Source organism: Solea senegalensis, unplaced genomic scaffold, assembly GCF_019176455.1.
Source record: "Solea senegalensis isolate Sse05_10M unplaced genomic scaffold, IFAPA_SoseM_1 scf7180000014713, whole genome shotgun sequence".
In the NCBI taxonomy this organism is placed as follows: domain Eukaryota; kingdom Metazoa; phylum Chordata; class Actinopteri; order Pleuronectiformes; family Soleidae; genus Solea; species Solea senegalensis.
Window position 1 is genome coordinate 5,243 of NW_025321105.1, and position 25,187 is coordinate 30,429.

The following is a 25,187-nucleotide window of genomic DNA, read 5'->3' on the forward strand; positions in this document are numbered from 1 at the left end:
AAACGCAGTCGCCTGATATCGCCTGATATCGTACACTTGGCAGGGTTCGGGTTTGTTCAGCTGTTAAAAAGCTTATTTTCCTGCAGTGACAGTGACTGCGCCTGTCTTCTGCTGGTTCTCAGCACAGGGAGCCAGCAGGGGGCGCAGACAGCTCCTCAAACAACCACACTTAAAAATGAAATTCACTATATGTAATAAAACTGTGATGCGCCATCTCTGCAGGACGACAGTGCACACGAGCAGCGTTTCCGTTGAGCTGTGTTGATCTTGTCTCAGGTTTCTTCGGAGCGAGACCAGAGCACCCAAACACGCTGACCACTGCTCGTCTGAGGTCAAGAGACACAACATGACGACAGATGGACTGAGTCCTGGGGACAACAATGAGCTGATCTGCCAAATAAACAATACAGGTTTGTTTCCGTTTAATGCTTCTTAGATGATGTTTGACAGGCAGACTGCAGTGACCTCATCATGGAACAATGGGCAGATATTTACTGGTGAATCCATCTCTCAGTACTTGCTTAAGGTTGTGGATCAGTGGTAGAGCGAGTTGCCTTTCAAATGTAAGGCTGTGGGTTTGATTCCTGGCTCACAGTCTACAGTACATACCAACATGTGTGATAGAAAATGAGCGGCAGAAAGATGCATGAATGAGTGAATGGCCAAAACGGTCCAGAAAAGCACTAAAAATATGTATAATATATATGTATAATATGTATAATATAAATATGTATAATATAAATGTGTATAATATGTATAATATATGTATAATATAAATGTGTATAATATACAGTAAATGTGTATAATATAAATACGTATAATATGTATAATATATATGTAGAATATGTATAATATAAATGTGTATAATATATATATGTATAATATAAATGTGTATAATATAAATATGTTTAATATGTATAATATATATATGTATAATATAAATGTGTAGAGCATTCACTAAATACACATTACTCAAAATATATGTGATTGTTTAAAAAATATCAACATTTCAAAATGATGTGAGTTCATGCAAAGCTTCATGAGCGGATCAGTATGTAGGCAAACACTGCCCTCAGCTGGTCGTTCAGTGAACAGCATGCTGCCGAGGACAGATGTAAACATGAAAAGTGGAAACACAGTTTTTGAGCTGCAGGAGAACATGAAGCTTTGTGAGTTCATATCAAGAAATGTTTTTAAACCCTCTCCTCGTCTTTCATGTGTGTGTTTACCTCTGATCTGACACCTCTACAGTTATAATAGTCACTGCTGCTCTTATTGTTTACATCATTACATAATGTTGTGCTTTAATGCAACACATACAAGATTAAAACTCTTATTTTAACTTCATTTGGTCCAAAGACGTGCACAACGACAAAATCCTTACAAATACAGAGGAAACTGATGAACTAATTTTACAAAAAAAACATTACATTACATGACCAAAATCTTTTTACAAAAAATACTTTCAGTGTTTTGAGGGCGGAGCTTTGGTCAAGGGGGCAATAGAAGAAAGTGTAACTGCTATTGATAAAATGATAGATATGAACTTTCATGTCACGATATATTTATGATATTACTGTGATTGTTTAAAAAAAAAGTGAAATCACTATAATAACATCATTATATATATATATATGTATATACATATATACATGTATATATATATATATACACATGTATGTATATACATATATATAAATAAATAATAGAGTGACTGGGATGACACAGGCGCCCCCTAGTGGCATTTAAAAATAAGCCTCTTGGAAAGCACATTACAGCGTGGCAACATGTCTACGGTTCATTTTAATGATTTACTGTGAAACAAATATGAAAGAATTACAATTAACGACAACAGTAAGCGTGTTTGTAACTCAGGGCCACATGAGATGACTCATGATGCGACACACTTAACCCCATGCTGCTCCTTACCTCTGCAATGCACTGTGTGAATGGGAATGAATGAATACAAGCACCACATGTGACGTCACACATCAGTCTGAGACACTCAAACAACACCTGCTGCGTCCGGAGCTGAGACATGACGACCATGTCTGGTGGATCCTGTGCTGGTTCAGGACTCTGGATTTCAGACTAGTGGCTGCTGTGACACAGGAGCTGGTTGTCGGTGTGTGACGGGGCTGACGGTGGATCAGTCACACACGGTGACAGTTGTGGCTGACGCTGGGCTTGTGACGCAGCAGCTGTTTGCTCAGACTGACTGTGAGTCCCTGGTGGATCGTGAGCGTTGGACTCTAAAGCCCCGGCGCTCTGACACTGTGAGTCCAGGTGTAACTGTCTCTGCAGTTCCTCTGCACTGTGCGCTAACATGATGCTCACCTTCCTCTGGTGGGCCAGCGCCTCCTCCTTATCATTCAGCTGCAGCATAAGAAGCACAGATTAACTTCAACTGAGACTACTTAATAATACAATTACAGCAAAGTCAGACAGAAGCAAACAGGTTTAATAATCTTTCAGCACATGCACGAGATTATCACAGCTGAGCTCCACGTGATATTTGAAAGGTTTCACTTAATACTGACATGCATGTCAGGACTGACACTGCATACAACAGCCTGCACCTGACCTGCACCTGCACCTGCACCTGACCTGCACCTGACCAGCCTGCACCTGCACCTGCACGTGACCAGCACCTGCACCTGACCTGCACCTGCGCACCTGCACCTGCACCTGGCACGACCTGCACCTGACCAGCACTGCACCGACCTGCACCTGCACCTGCACCTGCACCTGACCAGCACCTGACCTGCACCTGACCTGCACCTGACCTGCACCTGACCTGCACCTGACCTGCACCTGACCAGCACCTGACCTGCACCTGACCTGCGTGACCAGCACCTGACCTGCACGTGACCAGCACCTGACCTGCACCTGACCTGCACCTGACCTGCACCTGACCTGCACCTGACCTGCACCTGCACCTGCACCTGCACCTGCAGGTCAGATGAAAGAAAGGTAACACATGATTTCAACATGACATGTTCATTATTTATTTATATTGAATGAGCTTTCACGGCCCACCTGCAGCACCATCACAGCCCTGTTAGGGCCACACTGATGATGCTGTGCTCGCCCCCTGTTGGCCAACCAGCATTAGACAGATAGGCAGACAGACAGGCATGCTCGACTGAAAACATGGCTGCTCCGACGTAAGCCTAGAATCTCTTATAATCCATTATTTATGCTTCACATCGTCTCTGACTGAAAACAGAAGTGTGTGTGGCTCCAGATCTCGCACACAGTCGTTGTTGATCCATCAGCAGTTTTTGTCAGTGTTGACAGAAACAGCAGCAGCTCCTGTTTCACCGGTTTTTCACACTGACTTTGGTGAAGGACAGTGAGTGGACAGTTTCCACTTGTCTAATGACGACATACAGCAACAAAACATGTCAGACTTCAGCAGGTGTAGATTCATTCAGTGACACTTTAGTTTTTTAACCGTCTGCAGTGATTCCAGTGAGAACGATGACGCCTCTCTGATGCAGCAGCAGCACAAACAGCTGAAAACATTAAGCATTAAGACGTGAAGTGAAGACACTAACCAGGTCCAGCAGTTTGTAGAGAGAGTCCAAGAGCTCATCAGTCATCTTCAGCTCCAAACCAGGAGGCAGCAATCCTCTCAACCTCTTCCTTACGTCTATTAAAGGACTCTTAACGCCTGAAAGTAAAAGACAAACACTTTATTTTAATCATTCCAATAAATGGGAATTATGAGGCGCTCAGTCAAGGATCATTAGCTACAGGAGACCCTGCTCTCCACTGTTCCTCTTATTGTAAGGTCTTTTTTCACCTTATTAGATCAACTTCTGTGAGATAAAATATGTTGTTATCAGATGTTATTATTTTCTTGGAACTGAATTCAACTGAGAAGTTGTATATTTACATTTAGGAACTCTGCCTCTGCTCCCTGTTGAACCTTTCCCCAGTTTCTCTCTGCATTAAGTAATGATGATGCATGAAAAGTAAAAAAGAAAACGAATGAATGACCTTCAGCTTTGCACTGGTGTGATTTCAGGATGTTGTTCTCCGCCAGCAGCAGGAAGTGATCACTGCGTTTCCTCAGCTGCTGTTCAAAGGCGATGCGAAAAGCGTCTGCAACCATCCACGCCTCCTCTCGCCTCTCACGCTGAGCATCGAGCTGGAACACACACACACACACACACACACACTTTTAATTTTAAACTTATTTTGATGCATAATGATATTTAGTCATTATTTATATAAAACATACATGTTCATGCTGTATAAACCCTCTGCCGTTCATTTTTGTAAAATAAAATAGACATCAGATAAGTCACTTATTCCCGCAGTTAACAAACACACATTTCTTCCACCCCACACACTGAAGTGTTGAGATGTGGTTTACCTCCTGTTGCAGCTGGATGAGCTGCTTCCTGCTGGCAGCAGCTGTGCGACTGCAGGTGCACGCTTCCACGACTCCAGGACAGCGACAGGCTCCCAACACGGCCAGCTGCAGAACACAGAGTATGACACTGATGCGATTAACGTCGCTCATGAAATCTGAGCCAGCTGAAGTCTAACATGTCCGCAGACACCGTCGGACACTTTATCTCGCTTTATATTTAAATAAGGGATGTTTGTGTCACTCTGTAAACCGCTCAGTCCATCACAGCACACAGGAGCTCGTCTCACCTCCAGGACACCTGCGTGTCTCTCTGCGCTGCACTGAGGTTTGGTTCCAGTGTAAACCCTCTGCTCCCTCACACTGAACATGGAGAGAAGCTCCAAACACTGGCGACTTAGATCTGCACACACACACACACACACACACACACACACACACACACAGCGTCAGTGACTAGAATTCACTTCACAAAGATATGACGATGACATTATTCAGCGTTTACCAGAGTTTTCTGTTCGCAGCAGCTGGATCTCGCTCTCTCGTTCCTGCAGGCTCTCAGTCACACTCTGGTTCTCACTCACCATTCTGATGAAAACACAAGCAACAGCAATAAAGTTATACAGAGAGAGAGAGAGAGAGAGAGAGAGAGGGGGGTGTGTTTATGAGGGCGGGCTGAACAGAAGAAAATCCCACCGGTTATATTTCTGCTCCCAGGATTGTTCAGCCTTCTTCATTTGGACCTGACTGAAGCTGAGCTCCCACTGCAAACTGTTCACCTCCTGCAAGACAACACAAGTTTTGATTGTGTGTGTTGTTTATGTGTCGTAATGTTGCTGAGCAACAGATTCTTTTAAAAACTGTGAACCTTGAGATAAAAGTGAAGATGTTCAAAGCGTAGTTTGTTATCATTGATCATCAGACCAAGATATTTGTTCACACTCTAACTGCCTTTAACCACACGCACGCACGCACGCACGCGCGCGCGCGCGCACGCACACACACACACACACACACACGCGCGCACACACACACACAGCAGAGTCAGATTTCACATGCAGTGACATCCATTGACACTGTGTGTTTTGTAGAAAAGTAAAACTAAAGTACACGTTCCCTGCCTACACACACAATTTAGAAAAGTTAGAAAATGATGTTCTGCAATAAAATGTTGACATTTTTGAAAAAGGCTTAATTAGATAAAGTTATTTGATCATTTCTTTTCCAATATTGGTTATGATGAGAAGTCCAGTAGAGAATATAATATAGAAGGAGAAAAGTCACAGGTTAATAGATGCCTGACTAAGTACAATAATCAGGAGACACAATGTAAACAAGTTGTATCTTGGAGACAAAATAAAAAAATAAAAAAATGCTTGTCTATATATATAATAATATAATAATAAATTAAAGGACGCAAACGTGAACAAATGTGGTTGTTAAGTATTTCATATTTGTATCAGGATGTCTGTAAAGACAAATTATGAGCAGCTGCATGTGTCACAACCTGTTTGTCCTTGATCAACAGAAAAAGAGCAGTGAGTTCCTGACGGTTGTTCAGACTGTGAGAGCAAACACACCAAGCCTTTATTTGAGCAGCAGAGGAAAGAAAGCACCAACCTTCTCCAGAGCTTTGGCCCTCTCGTCACTTTTCTGCAGCAGACTTTTAGTGTGACTCGTGGCTTTGTCGAGAATGGCCTGTGTGAAGAACAACAAACGTTTAGTTAGCCTCATCCACTCAGACCCTGGACGCTTCCATCTCTTAGGGAACTTTCATACCCAGGTGTTTCCCCCAGATTTGTCCTGTGTGAACACAGCAATCGCACGTCGCTCTGACACGACACAGTTACAGTGGTCTCAGTGTGTCCAGTCGAGACTGCAGTGTGTAACATACATTACTTCTTCAATCAGAACTAAATACAGGTATGAAAGCACCTTTACAGGCTGCATGGTGCACGTGACCCCATACTGATCTTTTGCTCCCATAATCAGATATGATCCATGACAGTGTGAACAGGGAAAAACAGCACATGGATTCAGATTCAGGCCTCATTCATGTGTGGAGGTGCACAGGTGAGACGTTCCCCTGTCATGTCATGCAGGTGTTTGGGGTGAGGCTTTCTAAATGTCATGGTAACACACTGACTGTGTTCAGGTCAGTCTGAGTGTTAACCAGTGAAAATGCAGAGTCACACAGTCAAATGCAGAACAGAGACCAGTGCTGTGTTTCCATCATGGTGTGGTTTGGTTTGGAAAAGTCATTTCGACTGAGAACAGTAACTTGAAAATGGGTCAGAACATTCTAAAAAATGTCTGAACTATTATTTTTGTTATAATGATCATTGCTATTTTTTTCCCACTGTTGCACATTTTACATGTTATGTTTATGATATTTTATTGCTTTTATATATATATATATTTTATAATAATTGTATTGCTGCTATGTTAAAACAATTTCCCCTTGGGGATGAATAAAGTATTTCTATTCTAAATAGTAAGAGGTGAAAGCGATGGCTATATACAGTATATACTGTATATATCCTGGACTCCTGTGATTCCCTGTGTGTGTGTGTGTGTGTGTGTTTGTTTACCTTTCCCTGTAAGATCTTCAGAGCCTGATATTTTCCCTCCAGGTAACGATGTGCCACTTCCAGTTCACAGCACAGCACGTCGATCACCTGAGAACACAGCAGTGTCATCAGTGACAGTCGAGTACTGGATGCTGTTTCTCTCTTCATGATTCTCACCTCACTCGCTTCCTGCAGTCTGTCTTTCAGCTCATCTTTGGACAGGTCGTTCAGAGAAGCTGCTCGGTCACAGAGAGAGAGAGTTCATGTAGTATTAATATTTATAATAATAATAATAAGAGATATTTGTCTGTCCACGTCACATTTTACTATCGTCTCAACGCGCGTGCTTTTTCTATCAGTAAGAAGCAACAGGGTCTTTATTATAATAATGCTTAACATGTATAATTGAACCTGATCCACTTCCTGTCTGGGTGAAGTAGTTCCTGTTATTTCTGCCTATTGCTGCACAGAACCTGGTTATGTTTAACATCATCCAATAATCACTACACCAAATATCCATATTAGTAAATAATAAATGAAAGAGCAGTCTCATCTCTACTCGATGTCTCGCTTGGGAAACTTGGGTGGAGTTTATAGCAGGATAATGTGGAGAAAGCTACGCTAACAGAGGCTCCACCCATGTTCAATACATTCACTTCATGCACTTTGTTCTCTATGCTGTGAATAAATAGAGAAATCCAGTGATTATCACAGAATCCTTGTTTTGTGATATTAGACAGACAGACAGACAGACAGACAGACAGACAGACAGACAGACAGAATGGATGTGACTTTAATGGCGTGTTGTTATTTAGGTGACTCCTCCCTGTAAAGTGAACAAACATTTGAGTCACTGGTCTCTCCTCTGTGATGTGACATCAGCCATTATGTGTCTGCTGTAGATCATCCTGATCTGACCTTGTTTGTATTTCCATCACTTCCAAGGAAACATGTGTCTGTGTCACTGCTGATGAACCACTCATAGACAGTGACTGTGGAACCATGTGGCTCCATGAGGAATAGCATATATGGAATAGCAGAGGTTGCAAGTTTAATTTATTTAAGTTAGCTGAACAAATGGAATAATACTGATTGTTTGGTTACAATATGGAGTATTTGCCAGGTGCAAGATGCAAAAAAAAAAAGGTCATAAAAACCCAACAAAAGATGTCATTTTAAAAATGTATGAGGACAAATGAACAAACATCTCTGAATCAAATAAAACCGTCTACAAGAAAGTAGACTGAACATGTGCGTCATTCTGCAGGATTTCATATCTTTACATACAGGATCATGTGACTTGGAAAGAAACCCTCACGGACCAGTAAACGCGAGGTTAGACAGGTGAAGTTTGGTGGAGTTGTTGGAGCATTGAAAAATGTAAATTTGAGGGACGTTCTCCTCACCGCAGCGTGGAAGCCTCCAGCTGACTCTCTGCTGTGTCTTCAGTCTCCAGGTCATCTCTCCTGCCTGGGAGCTGCAGTGCAGCACACCTGCTCGCACCACTGGAGACTCTGGGAGGCCACAGAAGCTCATCCCATCGCCCAGGTCTCCATCCACCATGTCATCATCCAGGCTGAAGGCCTCGCTCACCCGCTGCATCTGAACCAGGTCAGAGCTAACCTGGCTAATACACCTAAACACACACACACACACACACACCCAGATTAGGTCATATTAGAACACACACACACACAACATATACTGTTTGCACAATTATTAAGCAAGTGATTATTTTGAGATTAATGTCATTTTTATGCATATTTTTCAACTGGAACTAAAATTCTGGGGTCATGGTTATTTTAATGGGGGAGGGTCCCTTTATCATGCTGAGCATAATTATTAGGCAGCTTCTTTACCTTTAGACAAAATGAGCCAAAAAAGAGATTTAACAAAATGCCTTCGAGAGGGAAGCAGCGCACTCGCAGCAGCTGAGGTATTGAGGTGTGATCACCGTAAGGTCAAGGGTCAAGGTGTTGTGTTGCAAAGAGTCGACAGGGTCACAAGGAACGTGTGGAGAAAAAAAAATTCAAATGACTTCAGTCAGGTGTCAGCATGGTGGAGGTGGGGTTGCTCTTTTTAAGGATGATGATGATGATGATGATGATGGACATAATATCAACTCCTAAACCTACTGCAATACCTACAGGACAATGACACGCCCCCCTTCCTCACCTGACCTGAACCAGACCGAGGGCTGGTGAGTTCTTCTTAAACACGAGAGAAGACAATGCACATCTATCAACAGCAGCATCAAGAAACTAACAGACTCCATGGACGGCTCATGAAAACAAGGGTGGATTTAATGGTGACTGAATATTTCTTGAAATGTCAGAAGTGTTCATCTGTAATCTAGAGTGTCCATTTAATCCCTGCACGAGAAACAGGGATTAAACTCTCAGAAACAGAAATTCCCTGGGTTGCTTTCATCAGGTTGTTGTTGTTTTTTACTGTAAGGCGACAGTGCTCACCACTACTCCACCGTGTGGACTCAAACCTTTAAAAACAGACAGTGTTCTCAAAGATCTGGACATTTTCTGGATTTCAAGTCAGAGTCTGGTTTTCTCTTGAATGCAGCGGGGACGGACTGAACCAAACGAGATAACAAATGTATTCTACGAAGTGTGTTTGTTTTGAAGGATAAACAAAGCTGCGCTCAGTGGAAACTTTTTCCGGTTTGTCCAGAAACTGGAGAAAGTCTCGACATTTCACAATAGTATTTACATATTACATATATATCACACCAATGTTGTTATTGCTAAGTTTACCAGCACTGACCATTTGAATTATGACATTATTTTAATTGTTTATACCTGTAAAGGCCACACATCATTTTAACTTAAAGATATTACTTATTTTGTCAGTCCATGAGATAATAAACCATTTTATTCCAAATCTCTTTCCCAATTTACTTTAGTCACTAGATCTACAGGACAATGACAAATGCATTCATATTGTAAATATTTATAATAACATCTTTCATCATTTCATCACAATCTCTGAGTATGAACAGAATTATCTTTATTACTTTATATTATGCTTATTCCATCATTGTTTACCCTGTTATCTAAATGTTCTATATGTGCTGCTAATGGGAACTTTGTAAACTGTCAAAATAAAAAGTAACGAACATAGTTGGAGACTTTATAGAAACACATGTACAAGACAACACGGATATTTGTCAGCAGCTGCTAATCTATGAGAATATTACTGGCAGAAACCTGAAGGCTCGACATTTTAAAAAGAATGACTGTTTATCTTTAGGAGAGTTTTCTTCTTACCTGTGACTGGAGCTGGACTCAAGCGATACACGTTGAATTCCTCGCGCTGAGTCAAAGTTCAGTCAATGTAAACAAGTGAGTCAGCTGTCATCATAAGAATAACGACAATACTTCCGTTCTCTGCGTCGTCTAACGTCTGCTCAGTCAAGCGCAACTCAGTACATCACAGCTACTTCCGGTCATTTCCTTCAAAATAAGTTTAATTTAATTTAATTTAATTTAATTTAATTTAATTTAATTTAACTAAAATAAAGGTTTAGAACAGTTAGAATTTGAACTATGGCTTAAGTTACATATTTTTTTTTCAAATGTCCAGAGTGTCACATTTAGGAGGGTTCATTGGCATTAAGAATATACTAGCCAATTATGTTTTATGGTATAACCATTTTTAAAATGTTTGCTTATTGAAAGTTGCCTTTCGCAAAAACAATCCTTAGTTATTAAGTGCATGTTTCTTTTGTTTTTTGGAGTTATTGGGAAAATGAATGAGAGAGAATGACACTTGATCACGTTGCTATATCAGTCATATTAGAGGGGAGACTCCAACAATTATTTTGCATTTGTGTCACTTCCACAAAAATACCTCTAATCCAACATCAGCAACCTGTGAATGAAAGTCCACAGTTAACTAGTTTTCTAACAATCATACCTGCTGGACTTTTAAGTTGAAAGTACTTTTGGGACTTCCAGCTGCAGCCAATTAGTCACCACCACCACCAGAGGGAATATTTAAAGGAGTTGCATGTGTAAATATTGGATGACAGGGTGTGTGAGTGGAAGCCAATGTTCAGGTAAAGACGATAACGATCAGCTTCACATAAATCATTTTTATTCATATGTCTGTGGAGATTTGGATCATTTATTCCTCTGTAAGTCCAAACGTGACAAAAGAGGGTGGTTGTTGTTTTTTTGTTTTCTGTTTTTTTTAAGTGTGGTTGTATGAGCGACTCATAGCCTGACTTTGCCGTGTACGCCCCCTGCTGGAAGTTCCAGGAACTAGTCGGAGACACTTCCGCTCACTTCAAACAGAGCTGCCCATGGAGACACATGGACAAAGTGATTATAAGTCATTTATCAAAATACTCACATGATAAAGCCTGATTTAGGTCTCAGTATTGTACTATGTTGGACTTTAGTTAATTAGTGTTTCCCCACGGCAAAAGTAATGAATACTCTGCTAAATGTCCTGCACCAAAATCCAGACTGAGACAATCAGTGATTTTAGCTTGTGGGGACACAGGAGTTCACTGGTTCACTGCTGCCTCGTGTGGTAAGTTTGTTTCACTTATTTAAATCTGGACCAATGGTTTGAAACACTGAAGTCACAAAATGGCACAATGGAACTTACCGACAGTGGCAGCTGTGGATCAGCAACTCCTCTGAGCCATGATGTCAAGTCACTGGTTTGAAGAGTGGCCGACATATTCTTAAGATACCATGGAGACATGAGCATGAGCATGTCTTTCCCAGCAGGGGGCGCACACAGTCAGTACTCAATACAACCACAGCTCAGAAGACCTGAATCATCTGTGTAATGAGTGAAATGGATTGAGCTGCAGCCGGGGCAGTAACAACGGGCTCATCAAGCAATCAACAAAACAAAGATACAAAATATACAAAAAAAATATACATACAAGTGCTGAACATGAACATAAAACTAATAAATACTGACAGAACTGAACTTTTAAGGGCCTTAAACACTGAGATTATAACAATTCATCTCCATGTGTTCTCTAGCAACACAATCACATTCACTTCAGGCTTTAAAGATAATATGAATCATCACAGCCATTTGGGAGGACCAACTTTTTGGTAACAAAAATAACAACGTTGTTTTTCTCATATCAAAATTTGTCTTGGAACTTATTTTGTTACTTCCTAACTTTTTTCCATTTATGAAAACCAGACGAAGAAAAGGTGAAAGTGTGCGAGTGTGTGTGTGTGTGTGTGTGTGTTTAGTCACTGTCATATTCCTCAATGATTAGCTCCTCCTCCAAAAGAGCTGGATTTGTGGTCGGTTGAGGCTGACTGGCCGGCAGACCATCCTCAGCTCCACCCTGTCCTTCGTCTTTCTGCTCCTCTTCCTCACCGTCTGTCTCCAGCTGTCCTGGTTCTTTGTCCGTCAGAGCCTCCAACTTTAATCTGAACACGCAGATAACACAGAGGATGTCATTTAGTTATGCACAGCAGTCATTGACAGAGGCAGAGACTTTTATTTAAGGCTAATTACAGAATAAATGGTTCTTTTATCAAACATGAATCTCTTGAAAATGGTTGGCTGGTATATTTGAAAAGCAAGTACCCGTATAAAGGTTTGGGAAACAAAAATGAGCTGTATGGTGTAATATTAGGACACGTCAGCGCCTGAGGTCATGAATGTTGCTATGGATACCTGTGGATGATGAATCAGTGGTGCAGAGCACACCAGCCAATTCATTCTTTGACCATTAATGAACATTCTAGGTCAAATAACGATTATTTTTCAAAATAAAATGTTCAGTGTTGTTTCCAAACCTCAAAATGAGGATGTTCTCAAATATCCTGGTTCATCCACAAACTAAAGTCATTCAGTTTGAAAAGTTTCTTTGTTTTATGGAGCAAAGGAACAAGATAATATTCACATTTAAGAAGATAAAAAAAACACTCAAACCAATTAGCAAAGTAGTTGGTCATAATCGATTAATATTTGATTTATTGAGTGATTGTTTAAGCTCCGGTATGTTCCCTGCTCACTACTTATTATCGGATGGTCAGTATCCAACTGCATTATGGGAAAATGAAAAGGGGAGCTGTACCTGCTGCTGAAGCTCCTCAGTGACATGTAACCCACGTCCTGGATGAAAGCGATCTGAGCTGAGAGGAACAACAGTCACAGAACACTTACATGAATACAAGTGTATCCACACACACAGGTGAACATTAGTTCATACAGCAACTCTGTTCAGTGGCTTAACCAAGCCGGATCTTCTCATGCGACAGACAAAGCCAGGATGAATTCACTCACATAGGTTAAGCCCTGCTTTCCTCAGATATCCTGGATTTCTTAATTTACTTACTTCTCCAATCCAACTTTATTTATAAAGCACTTTAAAAAACAACGACAGCTGATACAAAGTGTTGTACAACAGAGATTAACAAGATAAATAAAATATAAGAAATGACATCATAGGCCTAGACAACAAACAATAAAACAATTAAGTCCTGTAGAAAGTATTCAAAAAAACCACAAATGAAAAATCCATACAATAAAACTATAAAAGGATAAAAAACCTCTGTGCAAAAGCTCCGAACTCTGAACAGATCCTTAATAATGACACAGTTGTCTGACTCTGTGTGTGTGTGTGTGTGTGTGTGTGTTACCTTGATTCCTCATAGGATTGGTGAGTTTAGCCAGGTACGGCAGCAGCTCCGTCTGCAGGCTGACTGGTGCCAGACAGAAGTTCCTGAACAGGGACTGAGCAGCCAGGCAGTTCTCCCGGTGCTGACACAACAACAACAACAACAACAACCTCATTTACTGTAGCTGCATTTAAAGTGACACAACATCTCATCTTCAACCTTCACATAAAGTCTGTGAGACTGACACAAAAGGAACTTCTGCTGAATGTGAGAAACAGTCATAGAAGCCACAAACTAGAGCACTGTCGTATATCGTTTTATTTGTATAAAATGCTATAACATGGGCTGCTGTACCTGGTCTGAAGACATGGACACATATTTCACCACAACAGTTTACCAACAGTCACAATGTGTGAGGAATTGACCACAGTTGACGAGAATGTTTTAATGACTTTAACATTTAATGCGTTTGTGTGATGTGTTTTTTTTTTATAAATAAGACATAGTCTTAAAGTTTGAAAAGCCCAAGGTTTTCATTTTCCTGAGAGGACTGGTCTCAATCACAAGTTCCTGGTCTTCATTGATAAACCATGATTTCAATTGTGTAAATTATTTTAAATCAACAGGAAATCTACTTGCATTTGTATATACATGTATTTATTAGCATAATATGATTTCTGTTGTTCTGTGTGTGTGTGTGTGTGTGTGTGTGTGTTCAGTGAACAGCCTGATCCTCAAACAAGGACAATCATAAACAGCATCTACATTACATTGTTCACCTGAGGGCAGCCATGTTGTCTGAGTATAGAGCTTTGTACTTAGTTCAGAATAGTTCAGTTAATGAAGTTAATGTAATGTCTTACCCTCTTGCTGATCAGCAGCCAGTTGGGTTTGTGCAGAGGTCTGAATCCAACACAAACCTGCTGAGAGTTGGAGTGGAGGAGCCCTCTAGTGGCCACTGAAGATCCATACTCCTGCATGGTGCTGCGACTCTGAAAACAGCAGCGCACAGGCCTTTAAACAGACACTGAAGGATGTTAATCCCTTAGATTACCCTATCGCCCTGTGTCAGAGGCGAGATTACCAGTTTGGATGACGTGAGTTTCAATACTGCGTCAGTATTGATGCTTGTCAACAATTCAAAAATAAAACTATCAGACAAAAATAACCTCCACAAATACAGTATAAAAATGAGAGAAACACTGAACCTTAGCATTCTTATTGGCATAAAACGTATAGAAAGCAACTGACCGTCCAATCAGAAGTGAGCAGGTCGGCATCAGACAGATACTCGCTGGCTCGGGCCACGTCCTCCACCTGAGAGAAGAAGTCCAGGTAGTTCTGGTGGAGGTACAGGTTGAAGAACTCTCCAGACATGTGTGAACGTTCAACAACCAGCTGAAGAAGAACACTGACGGTGAACACTGAGCCAAGATTTTAAAAATGAAAACATTTAAATCCAGATTTTTACCTCAGGGTCAACTAATAATGTTTCTCTGTGATGATGACACAGGTGAGATGGTAGAGCAGGAGCAGGAGCAACGTCAGCTGCTTCAACATCTTCATGGTTCCTTCCTGTTGATGATAAACAAAAGTCAACTGCTGAGGTCTGAACAACCTGCATCTGCTCAACCAGAGCAAACACTGGGAACCAAATCAAATATTTCATTTATGATATTTAGTGTAATTCACTTGTTTTTCAATATAATAAACATGACGATAATCAATGCAGCGGCCATTCAAACTAGGAAAAGTCATCACAGATACTTTCTCACATGTGAAAACCATTTCTCGTCTCATGTCACGATATAGAGTATCTACTAAACACTACTCCACCGTGTGGATCTAAAAGATGAGCATGTCTGTAAATGCAGCCAACACACAGTGATTGTAGGGTGAAGTTTGGACACGGGGGAAAAAGACTCACGTTTGCAGTGGAGGATTTTTCCCAGTGCTCTGAACAGGAAGAGAGAGGCATCTTTCCCTCCTATAGCCTGCTCCTCCTCCTGCTCCTTTGTCTGTTTTGACTTCCTCTTCCTCTGGGTCGTTCTGGAAACGGTTTTACTCGCTGAAGCCACAGGTCTGTCCTTCTTCAGCCTCCACAGATCCTTTTCCAATGACGTGTCTGAGAAAGTTACCGTTGAGTTCAGTGGGTGGGAACCACGAGGTTAAAACCTAAAGTTAACTCTTTCGTGTGAAATGACGTCGCACCTGGGAGAGAGGAAAACTGTAGGCTGTTGACGGCACTGCGGATATCTCCTGAGCTTCCTGAACACAGCATCTCCAACACACTTTTGTCTGGGACACACATCCTACCACAGCTCTGTGGGGGATTATGAGGAAACATGGGCTCGTTTAATCCCGTACAAAAACAACGTGCAATCAAATGTAAGATTGCCTCTTTACCTTTCCTGCCTCCAGGGTTGAAATGCGGGTGAGCACCTTCATCATCGTGGTTGGAGCCACTGGATTAAAACTAAAAACAAGAGAAGTCAGTAGGTTTGAAGTTGTAGTCGTGCTTTGATTTATTATTATTATTATTACTAATATAGGAAATGGCATTATTTTTTTTTTTTCACCCGGGTAAATCCACTCATTTAAATGTGACTGAGGTTTAAAGGCAGCAGTGCGAGTCATGTGGGAACCTGATGCAGCTGATGTCCAGCTCCTCCTGAATGTCTCTTGGGAAAAGCAAGCGTGAGCTGCTGTCTCCGCTCAGACTGTCCGACACTATGAACACCAAGGGACATCGACTGGTCTTCACAAAGCGCCTGAAAGACACGCGGCACACAACTTCAACACACTGTGTACACAATACTATAATACACATGTGTTATAAATCACTCCCTCCTTAATTTACAAATTCCAAATGTTTAAGTAAACCATCATGCACTGCACTTAGGCTGAATGAAAAAACAAAGCAACAACAGTGTATTCAGAGAATTCAGAAAGCATGGATGTATACTTTAAAATACATGTAGTCTTAAACTAAATGATTCTTACTTTTGAATCTAAACATATACACAGATATTCTGGCACAATTCAAAGTTATAATATATAATAAAAGTAGTGGTATGAACACCAGAATAAAATCCATGGCACCTTAGTGACTAAATCTCTCTATGGACTTTGGTGTGCCAGAGTGAGCAGTTTACAAACCTTACTTTCCAGTTAGAAATATCATTTCTAAGTTCAATGACACAGATAAACAAGACAGACAGGCACCAGTTATTTATTCACGTGGAAAAATCTGCTCTATGTATGCATCACAGACAGTATTCATCTATAAGTTTATGGACAGATGTTTGAATTGTGCCAACATTACATTCACAGTGCAGACAGAAGGACCACAGTGTGATGATGGTGAGTGTGTGAAAGACCTCAGACCCAAATAATAAATAATAACTACTCTCCACACAAACGTGGTGACACTAAAAGTTGAGCGGTGTAATGTGAGTGCTCCTGCAGCTCACAATGCTTCAAACATCTGTGTGTTTACAAGTATGTGTTCACATCTGTGTGTTTATAAGTGTGTGTTCACATCTGTGTGTTCATAAGTGTGTGTTCACATAGTCACAGTAACTGCTCCTGGTTTTCTCTGCTGCTCTCACCTCAAGTTATCGTGCAGGTTGCTGGGATGCCTGTAGAACTGGTTTGGCAATTCCTGAGAAAGCAAAGTCCAAACATTAAACATTGTGTGTGTGTGTGTGTGTGTGTGTGTATACATACATAAATACACACACACACACACACACACACTATATACAAACACACATGTGCATTATATATATCAGAGTTCTTGTGCTACTGAAATGAATGAATGAATGAATGAATGAATGAATGAATGAAAGGGAAGAAAACAGGAATAGTGTCTTCATATGAAGATGCAGTCCAAACCTCCACCAGGATGAGCTTCCTGTCTGTTGCTCCATCATCGCCTGCCATCCTCAGACAACTGTATTTGTTGGCTCTGAGGAGGAAGTCTTGGAACTGAGCCTGCTGGGAGCTGCAGGACATGCCGTTCGTCCTCCATTCTGACAGAACAATGAAGAAGGAGAGAGACATGAGAGAAGTTGACTCTGGATATAACAGTGAAGGAGTAAGCTCAAGGTACTCTGACTGTCACACAGACAACCTGCCTGTCTGGATGTGTGTGTGTGTGTGTGTGTGTGTGTGTGTGTGTGTGTGTGTGTGTGTGTGTGTGTGTGTGTGTGTGTGTGTGTGTGTGTGTGCTATCTGCTATGCAGGAGAATAAAATGACTAGCCTCATGGACCACTGATAACTATGAACATAATCCAACCATGGTGGTTTATTGTGAGTTGTTCAACAGCCTCTGTACTGCGTTCACTGTATGCAGTAAACTCTGGTTCTAAACACAAATACTAGGTCAATTACTTTTCAGTTTATGAAGCAGATAAAACATTTTTTTTTTTTTTTTTTAATTTTATGAACTTACCATATTGTGTTTACTGTATACTGTGTAAGAATGGGAAATAATTCAACTAAATTACAAAATATCCATTTACATGCTCAAAATCTTGCATTTCATTGCATTGGAAAATTTGGATTGAAGACTGGTGAAGTAAATGGTTTGGTCCGAGCAGCATTTCATCTCCTAAAGATAGACTGTAGTAAAAACTAAATTAATTTAATTTAATTTAATTTAATTTAATTTAATTTAATTTAATTTAATTTAATTTAATTTAATTTAATAATTGTGAGCAGGAGCTGTTTAAAGCTTGCAAAAGCTGCCAACTATGTGTTGATTTGGTCGTGATTAATCATCACAACCAGATTATTAGGCTGACATTTGTGGTATGAACCGGTCTTTACAGACTGCCTCTTTAGATGTAAACACCATGAAAACAAATCTGAAACTCTGAGCAATCGTCTCATATTTTAATCTTCAACCCAAATATCTATAAGATAACATGGCCTCACTTTTTCAACAGATGTGTATGGGGGTGTATGTGAATGAGAGATTAGGGACCTACCTTGCTGGCTGCTGCTGTATGGCTCTACATTGGTGGGGTTGACCCACTCCTGAATCCTTAAACCCAGCTCCTGAGACAAGACCTGGACTGTAGCAGTCTTCCCACAGCCTGATGGACCTGTCAGCAGGAGGATTCCACCCTGTAGGTAACAACAGACAAACATAAACATCACTCACTCGGGTAAGAAATGATACTGTATAGTATATATAAAATAAAGTATACTTGTGACTGGGGAGGAGCAGAGGGGAATGTGCAGAGCTCAGTTTTTCACTAAATGCCATTTCCTTATATTGTTAAATACAAAAGCTCAGAACTGGGAAAAAAGAAAAACTCAAAGAATCAAAATAAAAAACCAAATCACTGATGAAATGAAAAATTTCATATAATACCTTTGATGCGTTTGTGTGGGTCCTCATCCAGTTTTCCACCTCCTCGATCTTCTTCTTGTGGACAGCCAGCTCAGTCTACACAAACACACACACACACACACACACACACACACACACACAGACAGACAGACAGACAGACAGAGACTGTCCATTACAACCAACCTGTCAAACTACAGGTTTCACATTTACATTTTTATAAAGTAGTATCACAAATATTTCAAAGGTATGCAATATTAAAATGTTAACAAATGTACACAATGCTAAGCCATCAGCGCTGTGTCTCTCTGTAGAGCAGTGTTGTGTCACTGCGTTGCTCAGCGATATCACGGCTCTGCTCGCAGGAAGTGATTTGTTTTACGTCGAAACTGAGACAGACGAGGCAAGAGCACAAAAGAAACATGGTGCTAGTAAAGCACTACAGTGGCGGACGGTCAGAGTATGACTGTAAATACAGGAGCCTACAAAAGGTTTGTAAAGTGATGTCGACAGTGCTCAGAAATCCTTGTTGGGGCAAATGCACAATATTCTGCCTGTCAGGTAAAAATAATAAATAATGTGCAACATTTAATCCTTGTTTTGGTTAAGAGTCCAGATGATTGATGTGATGTGAGTGATGATTGCTGACCTGGGAACACGGTGAGTATCTGTCCACCCAGGGCTCATCCTGGTCTCTGTGGGCCAACTCTTTCAGCAGGGCAGAGATGTGAGGGTCCGACCTGCTCTCCGCTCCTTTCCTCTTCCTCGGCCTCTTGGACTCAGCTTGAGAGCACAAACCCTTTCTCCTTCCAGGTAGAGAAAAGCTTTCGCCTGTCAAATCGCTGAAAGACGGATCCACCCAGTGGTTCACCTTTGGTAAATACAGTGAAACAAAAATGATTTCTGTGTAATTATTCAGTTATTTTATTTATAATGTTTTCTGAAGTGCAGTTGTATGGAGTCAATGCTAACAGATTCTGTTCATTTAAAACAGGGTTCAACGGGGATGATATATGCCTGCTAAAAGTGTAACTAAGCCCAATACCCAATGTCTGATTTTCAAATATGCGTACGAGTATGAGAGAGGAGGAGAGAGGGTGAGAGCGGATCAGTGCTCCACCTGATCAACTAATAACATTAAAACAAAGTGGTTTAGGGGTTTGGTTACACTTTAGGTCTCGGTTGATAGACTGATAAACTGTTGATAGATTTTCTCTACAAAAGTCATTTATAGATTACTAATAATGACACCTTGCTTCCAGGAAACAAACCATTTACAGTCATGATCACTTCACAGGACTCACTCTGCTTGACGCAGCTTTATCTCCCATGGAGAGCTTGTTCATCCTTCACACTGTGGGCAGGAGGTCACTGAAGAGCGACTCAGCCGTGAGGTCAGCTGCTGCAGGAGCTGATGCTGAAACACGTGACGGGGAAAATGGAAAAATGATAATGAATCTCATACATCCATGCAGTTTGAACAGAATCATACACACATATATATGTATATATATATATATATATATATATGTATATATATATATATATATATATATATATATATATATATATATATATATATATATATATATATACACATATACATATACATACATATATACATATATATATATATATACATATATATATATATATATATATATATATACACACACACACACACATATATATATACATATATATATATATATATATATATATGTATATACATACATACATACATACATACAATACAAATGAGTGTAACACATGTTTTACACAATAAAATCAACCCCCATAAATAAAAAAGATATTAAAAGAGACAAAGAGAAGACATCATCATCAATGAGGAAACACTGGGGTTAGATAAACGTGAGTAAAACAAAGGATCTAAATAATAAATAAGACATTACAAATAAAAGTTTAGCACTGCAATGAGTAAATGTCAAATTCAAACTTAAAGATGGAAAATAAAAGTAGGAGAACAGTATAGAGAAGTTACCATGACGTACATGGGAGGATCAGAGTAAATGACAAGGAGAGCAGAATATACATTATGAACTCTATAAAATAAGTATTAGACTAGACTCTTGAGCCTGACGTTGCTCATGTGCACTCAGGTACACGCACACACACACACACACACACACGTCAGACACGTACGAGAGACTAACACCTGATAGTTGTTCATTAAAACCTATTAAAGAAAGTAAACACACTGTTGTTGAACTCGCCGCGTCGTCACTCCAGGACGTCGTATTTAAAACAGTATATAAAAGAATAATAACTCACCTTGTTCGACCATTGGTTGCGTCTCAGCGTCGGTTTGTGCGTCACTTTAAACTTTAGTTGTGGACCAGAAGTAACTCGTGTGTGTGTGTGTGTGAACGTTAGCGAGCAGCTACTAGTGCAGCCATGACTTTAACTATTTAAAACAGCCACTGCCGCAAACCGGCCCGCTCGCTCTGCCGTAAAGTGTCAGTAAAGTGTCGTCACCACGGCGCTGTGTTTACACGGGCAGAGCAGCAGCAGCAGCAGCAGCGTCGTTGCTTTAATATAACGTTACTCAAGCGTCGCGCTGCCGCAGCTTCCTTCTGCACAGGTGCGTCACTTGGTTTGTTAAAGAGTGTGTTTGTAACTGTGTGGAACAACAACAACAACAACAAGAACAACAACAACAAGAAGAAGTAATAACAGCGACGCTGTGTGTTTCAGGTCATCGTCAGACACGTGTCGGCTGCTCGTGAGAGGCATGAAGATGAGGAAACGACCCAACATCTTGTTAACAGGTGACACCAACTCACTGGGTTTAATCGTTTAGTCGACTCTTAGCATCAGGTCATGATAGAAGTGGATGTATACAACTATTGTGTCAGTGAACCTTGAATTCGGTACTGTTACCTCACAATACTGTACTGTGTTGTGTGTTTTGTTTAGTTAAAGTGTCATTTTTACACTTTCTACCGCTTTATGCTCCACACGAGTGTCAGCTCTGAACAATCGATTGTTTGCAGAACTAAAATACAACTTGACACAACGCAACCAGCAAATCACAAAATCTGCTATAAAACTGCTCAACATTTAATTGTTTGTTCTCTACAATAATACTCTACAGTACATGAATACATACATTTCTCTACCTCTTGTTTGAGTATAGGTTGTTAAAGTAGTTTAGGACTCATTTGATGCAGCATTGTCGTCGTAATAATCTGTCATGTTTTGAATTTAGTACACAGTGAATACTGAACTGAAGGTGGTTTAAACAAAAGTTGGGAAGCAAATTATAATCTCAATACTAGAATTGGGTATTTTTGCCAAATCATTTAAGAAAGAAGTTAAGTTGATATTTAGGAAAATGCCTCTCACTGTCAAAAACTTTCAAGGACGCATGAGAACCCTGAGTTGTCTGTTCCAGCTTTCATTTTAAATGTTAACCCCTTTATGTCCTGCAGGAACCCCTGGTGTAGGAAAAACCACTCTGGGGAAGGAGCTCGCCCAGCGGACAGGGCTGACCTATGTTAACATTGGAGACCTGGCCCAGGAAGGTAACCACTTCAACAATGTCCCCGTGTTTGGTTTGGAGGATACAGGATTAAAGGGATTCATTTATTCATCCCACGCAGACTGTAAATAATAATGATCACAATAAACTCGACTAAACGTAACCAAACTAAATCAAAATATAAATGAATCAGCTTTGTGTTTTCTGCTCTCTGTCAACACTGATGTGCTTCATTCAGACTTAATAGATCCTGATCCTCTTTCCTCAGGACAACTTTATGATGGCTATGATGACGAGTACCAGTGCCCGATTTTAGATGAGGACCGGGTGAGTGTGATGATTTTAACTGTATAGAAATATTAATGTTAGGTCTGTGCTTTCATAAAGCCTGCACCACACAAGAGGTTAATTGGCCAGTTTTCCTGGACCTTCTAACAATTGTGGTGCTTCCAATTTTAGGCTGGTTTGAGCGGATTATCTGGCCCAAATATCCTGTAGTGTGACGGGTTAACAAACACTCAACAGCTACTAACTGACGCTGCCGACAGCCCGCCTCCTGAAGTTGCATTAAATCATGCGCGTTTCTGTGAGATCCCAAATCTCTGGACTCTCCTCCCTGACAAAACCATGGCTGAACATCTTGGAGCGTGTTGAAGGTAGTGACTTCTTTTGTCTTCTTCTGATCCTGCAGGTGGTGGATGAGCTGGATGAAAAGATGGAAGAAGGAGGAATGATCGTGGACTACCACGGCTGTGACCTGTTTCCTGAACGCTGGTTTCACATCGTCTTTGTGTTGCGCACAGATAATACTCAGCTGTACACACGGCTAGAGAGCAGGTGACTTCTTCTCCTTATTATTATTATTATTATTATTATTCATAAACGATTATCACGATGCCTTCAAGGCAACAACTCATGAGCGAACGACACATTTTGAATACAATGTGCTTGGCATTCAAATGGCAGGAGACTGTTGCTACAGCAGTTATAAAAAATAAACTTTAAAACATTTGATACTTAATTAGCATGGACTCACGTTGTAAACAGGATCCCAGTTCTCACCCATAGCTAATACCTGACAAATAATAAAAGAAACCAATGCAGTGATGAAAATGTAGGTCAGTCCATGTTTTTGACTGCTACACAGACCCAGTCTAAGTGAATGGATGGTAGGAAGACTCAGTATGTTGCTCAGCATACTAACAACTAGCTTAACTAGAAAGGGCCTGATAATGAGCTGAAATGACCACCTAGCGTAGCAATAATGGACACACTTGACTGGGACAGTAGTCCAATTGAAAATAGAAAATAAGGAGGCTAACTGACGCTAGCCCCTGAGGCTAATTTAGCTAACTGGGCTGGTCATATTAGCTGTGCTACTGGTAAGTTTTCACATACTTTGTTAAATAACTATAAATATCAGTTTGTTTTTAAAGCTTAAAGACTTGAGAACATGTATATCTGTGCTATTTAGTTGTTTATAAGAACTACTGGTCTAATATGACACTGAAGTTGGCACCCAGATTCAGCTTCTTTTTTTGCATTTCTTTTAAGAAACATTTTAACATCAGTAAGAGCCTTAAAAATAACTTAACAAGCATTTTAAGTTAAGTTTTCCCTTAACTGCCAACCAGGAATCTGCATAATAGGACGCCAACTTCAGCGTGGCTGGCTGAATCTGTTAGGAATGGTTACAGGGTTGATTGACTGGGTCAGAAGTGAGTTCCTCTGGTCTGATGTAGACTCTGTCCTGTGTGTGATTGACAGAGGATACACCGGGAAGAAACTGCAGGACAATGTGCAGTGCGAGATCTTCCAGACCATTTACGAGGAGGCCATGGAGGCGTACAGCAAGGAAATCGTCCACCAGCTGCCCAGCAACACTCCTGAAGAGCTGGACAGCAACCTGGAGCAGATAGTGCAGTGGACTGAGCAGTGGATGAAGGACCATAACTAGCAGCTGCTGTCAACAAGTCATGTTATTTGGACACTTAAGCATCATGGACTCTGGTGGTTTCTACTTAGACCCTGACCTGAATTTTGCAAGGACTCTCTGTCAAATAGTTATTCTTAAAACATGAGGAAGTGTTTTAAACAAAAGCAACATTAACGATCTGTCACATCCATCAGTCAAGAAGTGTGAGCTGGTGTCAAATTACAGTACTCACCTACTGCTGCATTCAAGTCATATTTTTTTTTTTTTTATAAATAAACGACCCAACGGGGAAAAAAGCACCGTCTCCACGTCCTTGTAGTCCTCAGTGTCAGCTGGGAGTGGCTCACGTGACGCACAAAACACTAGGAAATAGTAACAGAGTATCATGATGTCATTTATTATTAGCCCACACTACTGTGTCGGCTCTGGTGATTAATCACGGAATTCAAAGACAAGAGTTTCAACACAGACGTTGACATTACAAAGGTTACAATAAAGGTAAATATTAAAACTGTACTTTACTGTTGAACGGCGTTAAAAACACATGTACACACACACCCTGAGATCACTGTGACGTTTCCCCTGATACAGATGCATGCATGTGTAACCATGTGCACATGGGTGAAGTAAAGGTTTGAAAACTGGATTTCTTTACACAGGGTTCCCACACCTTGGTTGACATTCAATTCAAGGACTTGTCAAGAACTTTCCAGGACCAATCCTCTCAAATTCAAGGACCAAATGGACAGAGTCATGTTTGTCATGTCTGCCTCGTCTACATCAAACAAAGCATGAAACAGTCATAAGAAAGAAAAGAC

At 40.6% G+C, this 25,187-nt stretch overlaps 3 protein-coding genes across 5 annotated transcripts; 1 reads left to right on the forward strand and 2 right to left on the reverse strand.

The window, feature by feature from the left end:
- Nucleotides 1-1,287: 1,287 nt before the first annotated feature.
- On the reverse strand, nt 1,288-10,367 carry LOC122761455 (coiled-coil domain-containing protein 125-like). Of its 2 annotated transcripts, none has more exons than XM_044016688.1 (12): nt 10,233-10,367; nt 8,358-8,587; nt 7,129-7,187; nt 6,973-7,059; nt 6,002-6,079; nt 5,078-5,163; nt 4,887-4,969; nt 4,672-4,784; nt 4,385-4,489; nt 4,006-4,156; nt 3,561-3,676; nt 1,288-2,376 (listed from the first exon to the last, which is right to left on the reverse strand). In XM_044016688.1, the coding sequence occupies exons 2-12, from the start codon at nt 8,551-8,553 to the stop codon at nt 2,092-2,094; spliced, it is 1,359 nt and encodes a 452-aa protein (XP_043872623.1). In that variant the 5' UTR covers nt 8,554-8,587; nt 10,233-10,367; the 3' UTR covers nt 1,288-2,091. The 2 variants fall into 2 exon arrangements, with proteins under 2 accessions (XP_043872623.1, XP_043872624.1); XM_044016689.1 differs by lacking the exon at nt 10,233-10,367 and adding an exon at nt 8,811-9,040.
- Nucleotides 10,368-11,044: 677 nt separating this feature from the next.
- LOC122761456 (cell cycle checkpoint protein RAD17-like) lies at nt 11,045-21,379 on the reverse strand. 2 transcript variants are annotated; one of them, XM_044016691.1, is made up of 17 exons: nt 21,224-21,379; nt 20,236-20,330; nt 19,581-19,802; nt 18,956-19,030; nt 18,567-18,705; nt 17,469-17,605; nt 17,183-17,235; nt 16,217-16,342; nt 15,978-16,047; nt 15,783-15,894; nt 15,499-15,696; nt 15,043-15,146; nt 14,823-14,969; nt 14,435-14,563; nt 13,593-13,713; nt 13,028-13,085; nt 11,045-12,374 (listed from the first exon to the last, which is right to left on the reverse strand). In XM_044016691.1, the coding sequence occupies exons 2-17, from the start codon at nt 20,275-20,277 to the stop codon at nt 12,188-12,190; spliced, it is 1,920 nt and encodes a 639-aa protein (XP_043872626.1). In that variant the 5' UTR covers nt 20,278-20,330; nt 21,224-21,379; the 3' UTR covers nt 11,045-12,187. The 2 variants fall into 2 exon arrangements, with proteins under 2 accessions (XP_043872626.1, XP_043872625.1); XM_044016690.1 differs by having other exon boundaries at nt 20,236-20,348.
- Nucleotides 21,380-21,438: 59 nt separating this feature from the next.
- Nucleotides 21,439-25,175, forward strand: LOC122761458 (adenylate kinase isoenzyme 6-like). Its single transcript, XM_044016693.1, has 6 exons — nt 21,439-21,533; nt 21,647-21,720; nt 22,384-22,476; nt 22,702-22,760; nt 23,125-23,270; nt 24,201-25,175. The coding sequence occupies exons 2-6, from the start codon at nt 21,684-21,686 to the stop codon at nt 24,388-24,390; spliced, it is 525 nt and encodes a 174-aa protein (XP_043872628.1). The 5' UTR covers nt 21,439-21,533; nt 21,647-21,683; the 3' UTR covers nt 24,391-25,175.
- Nucleotides 25,176-25,187: the final 12 nt, after the last annotated feature.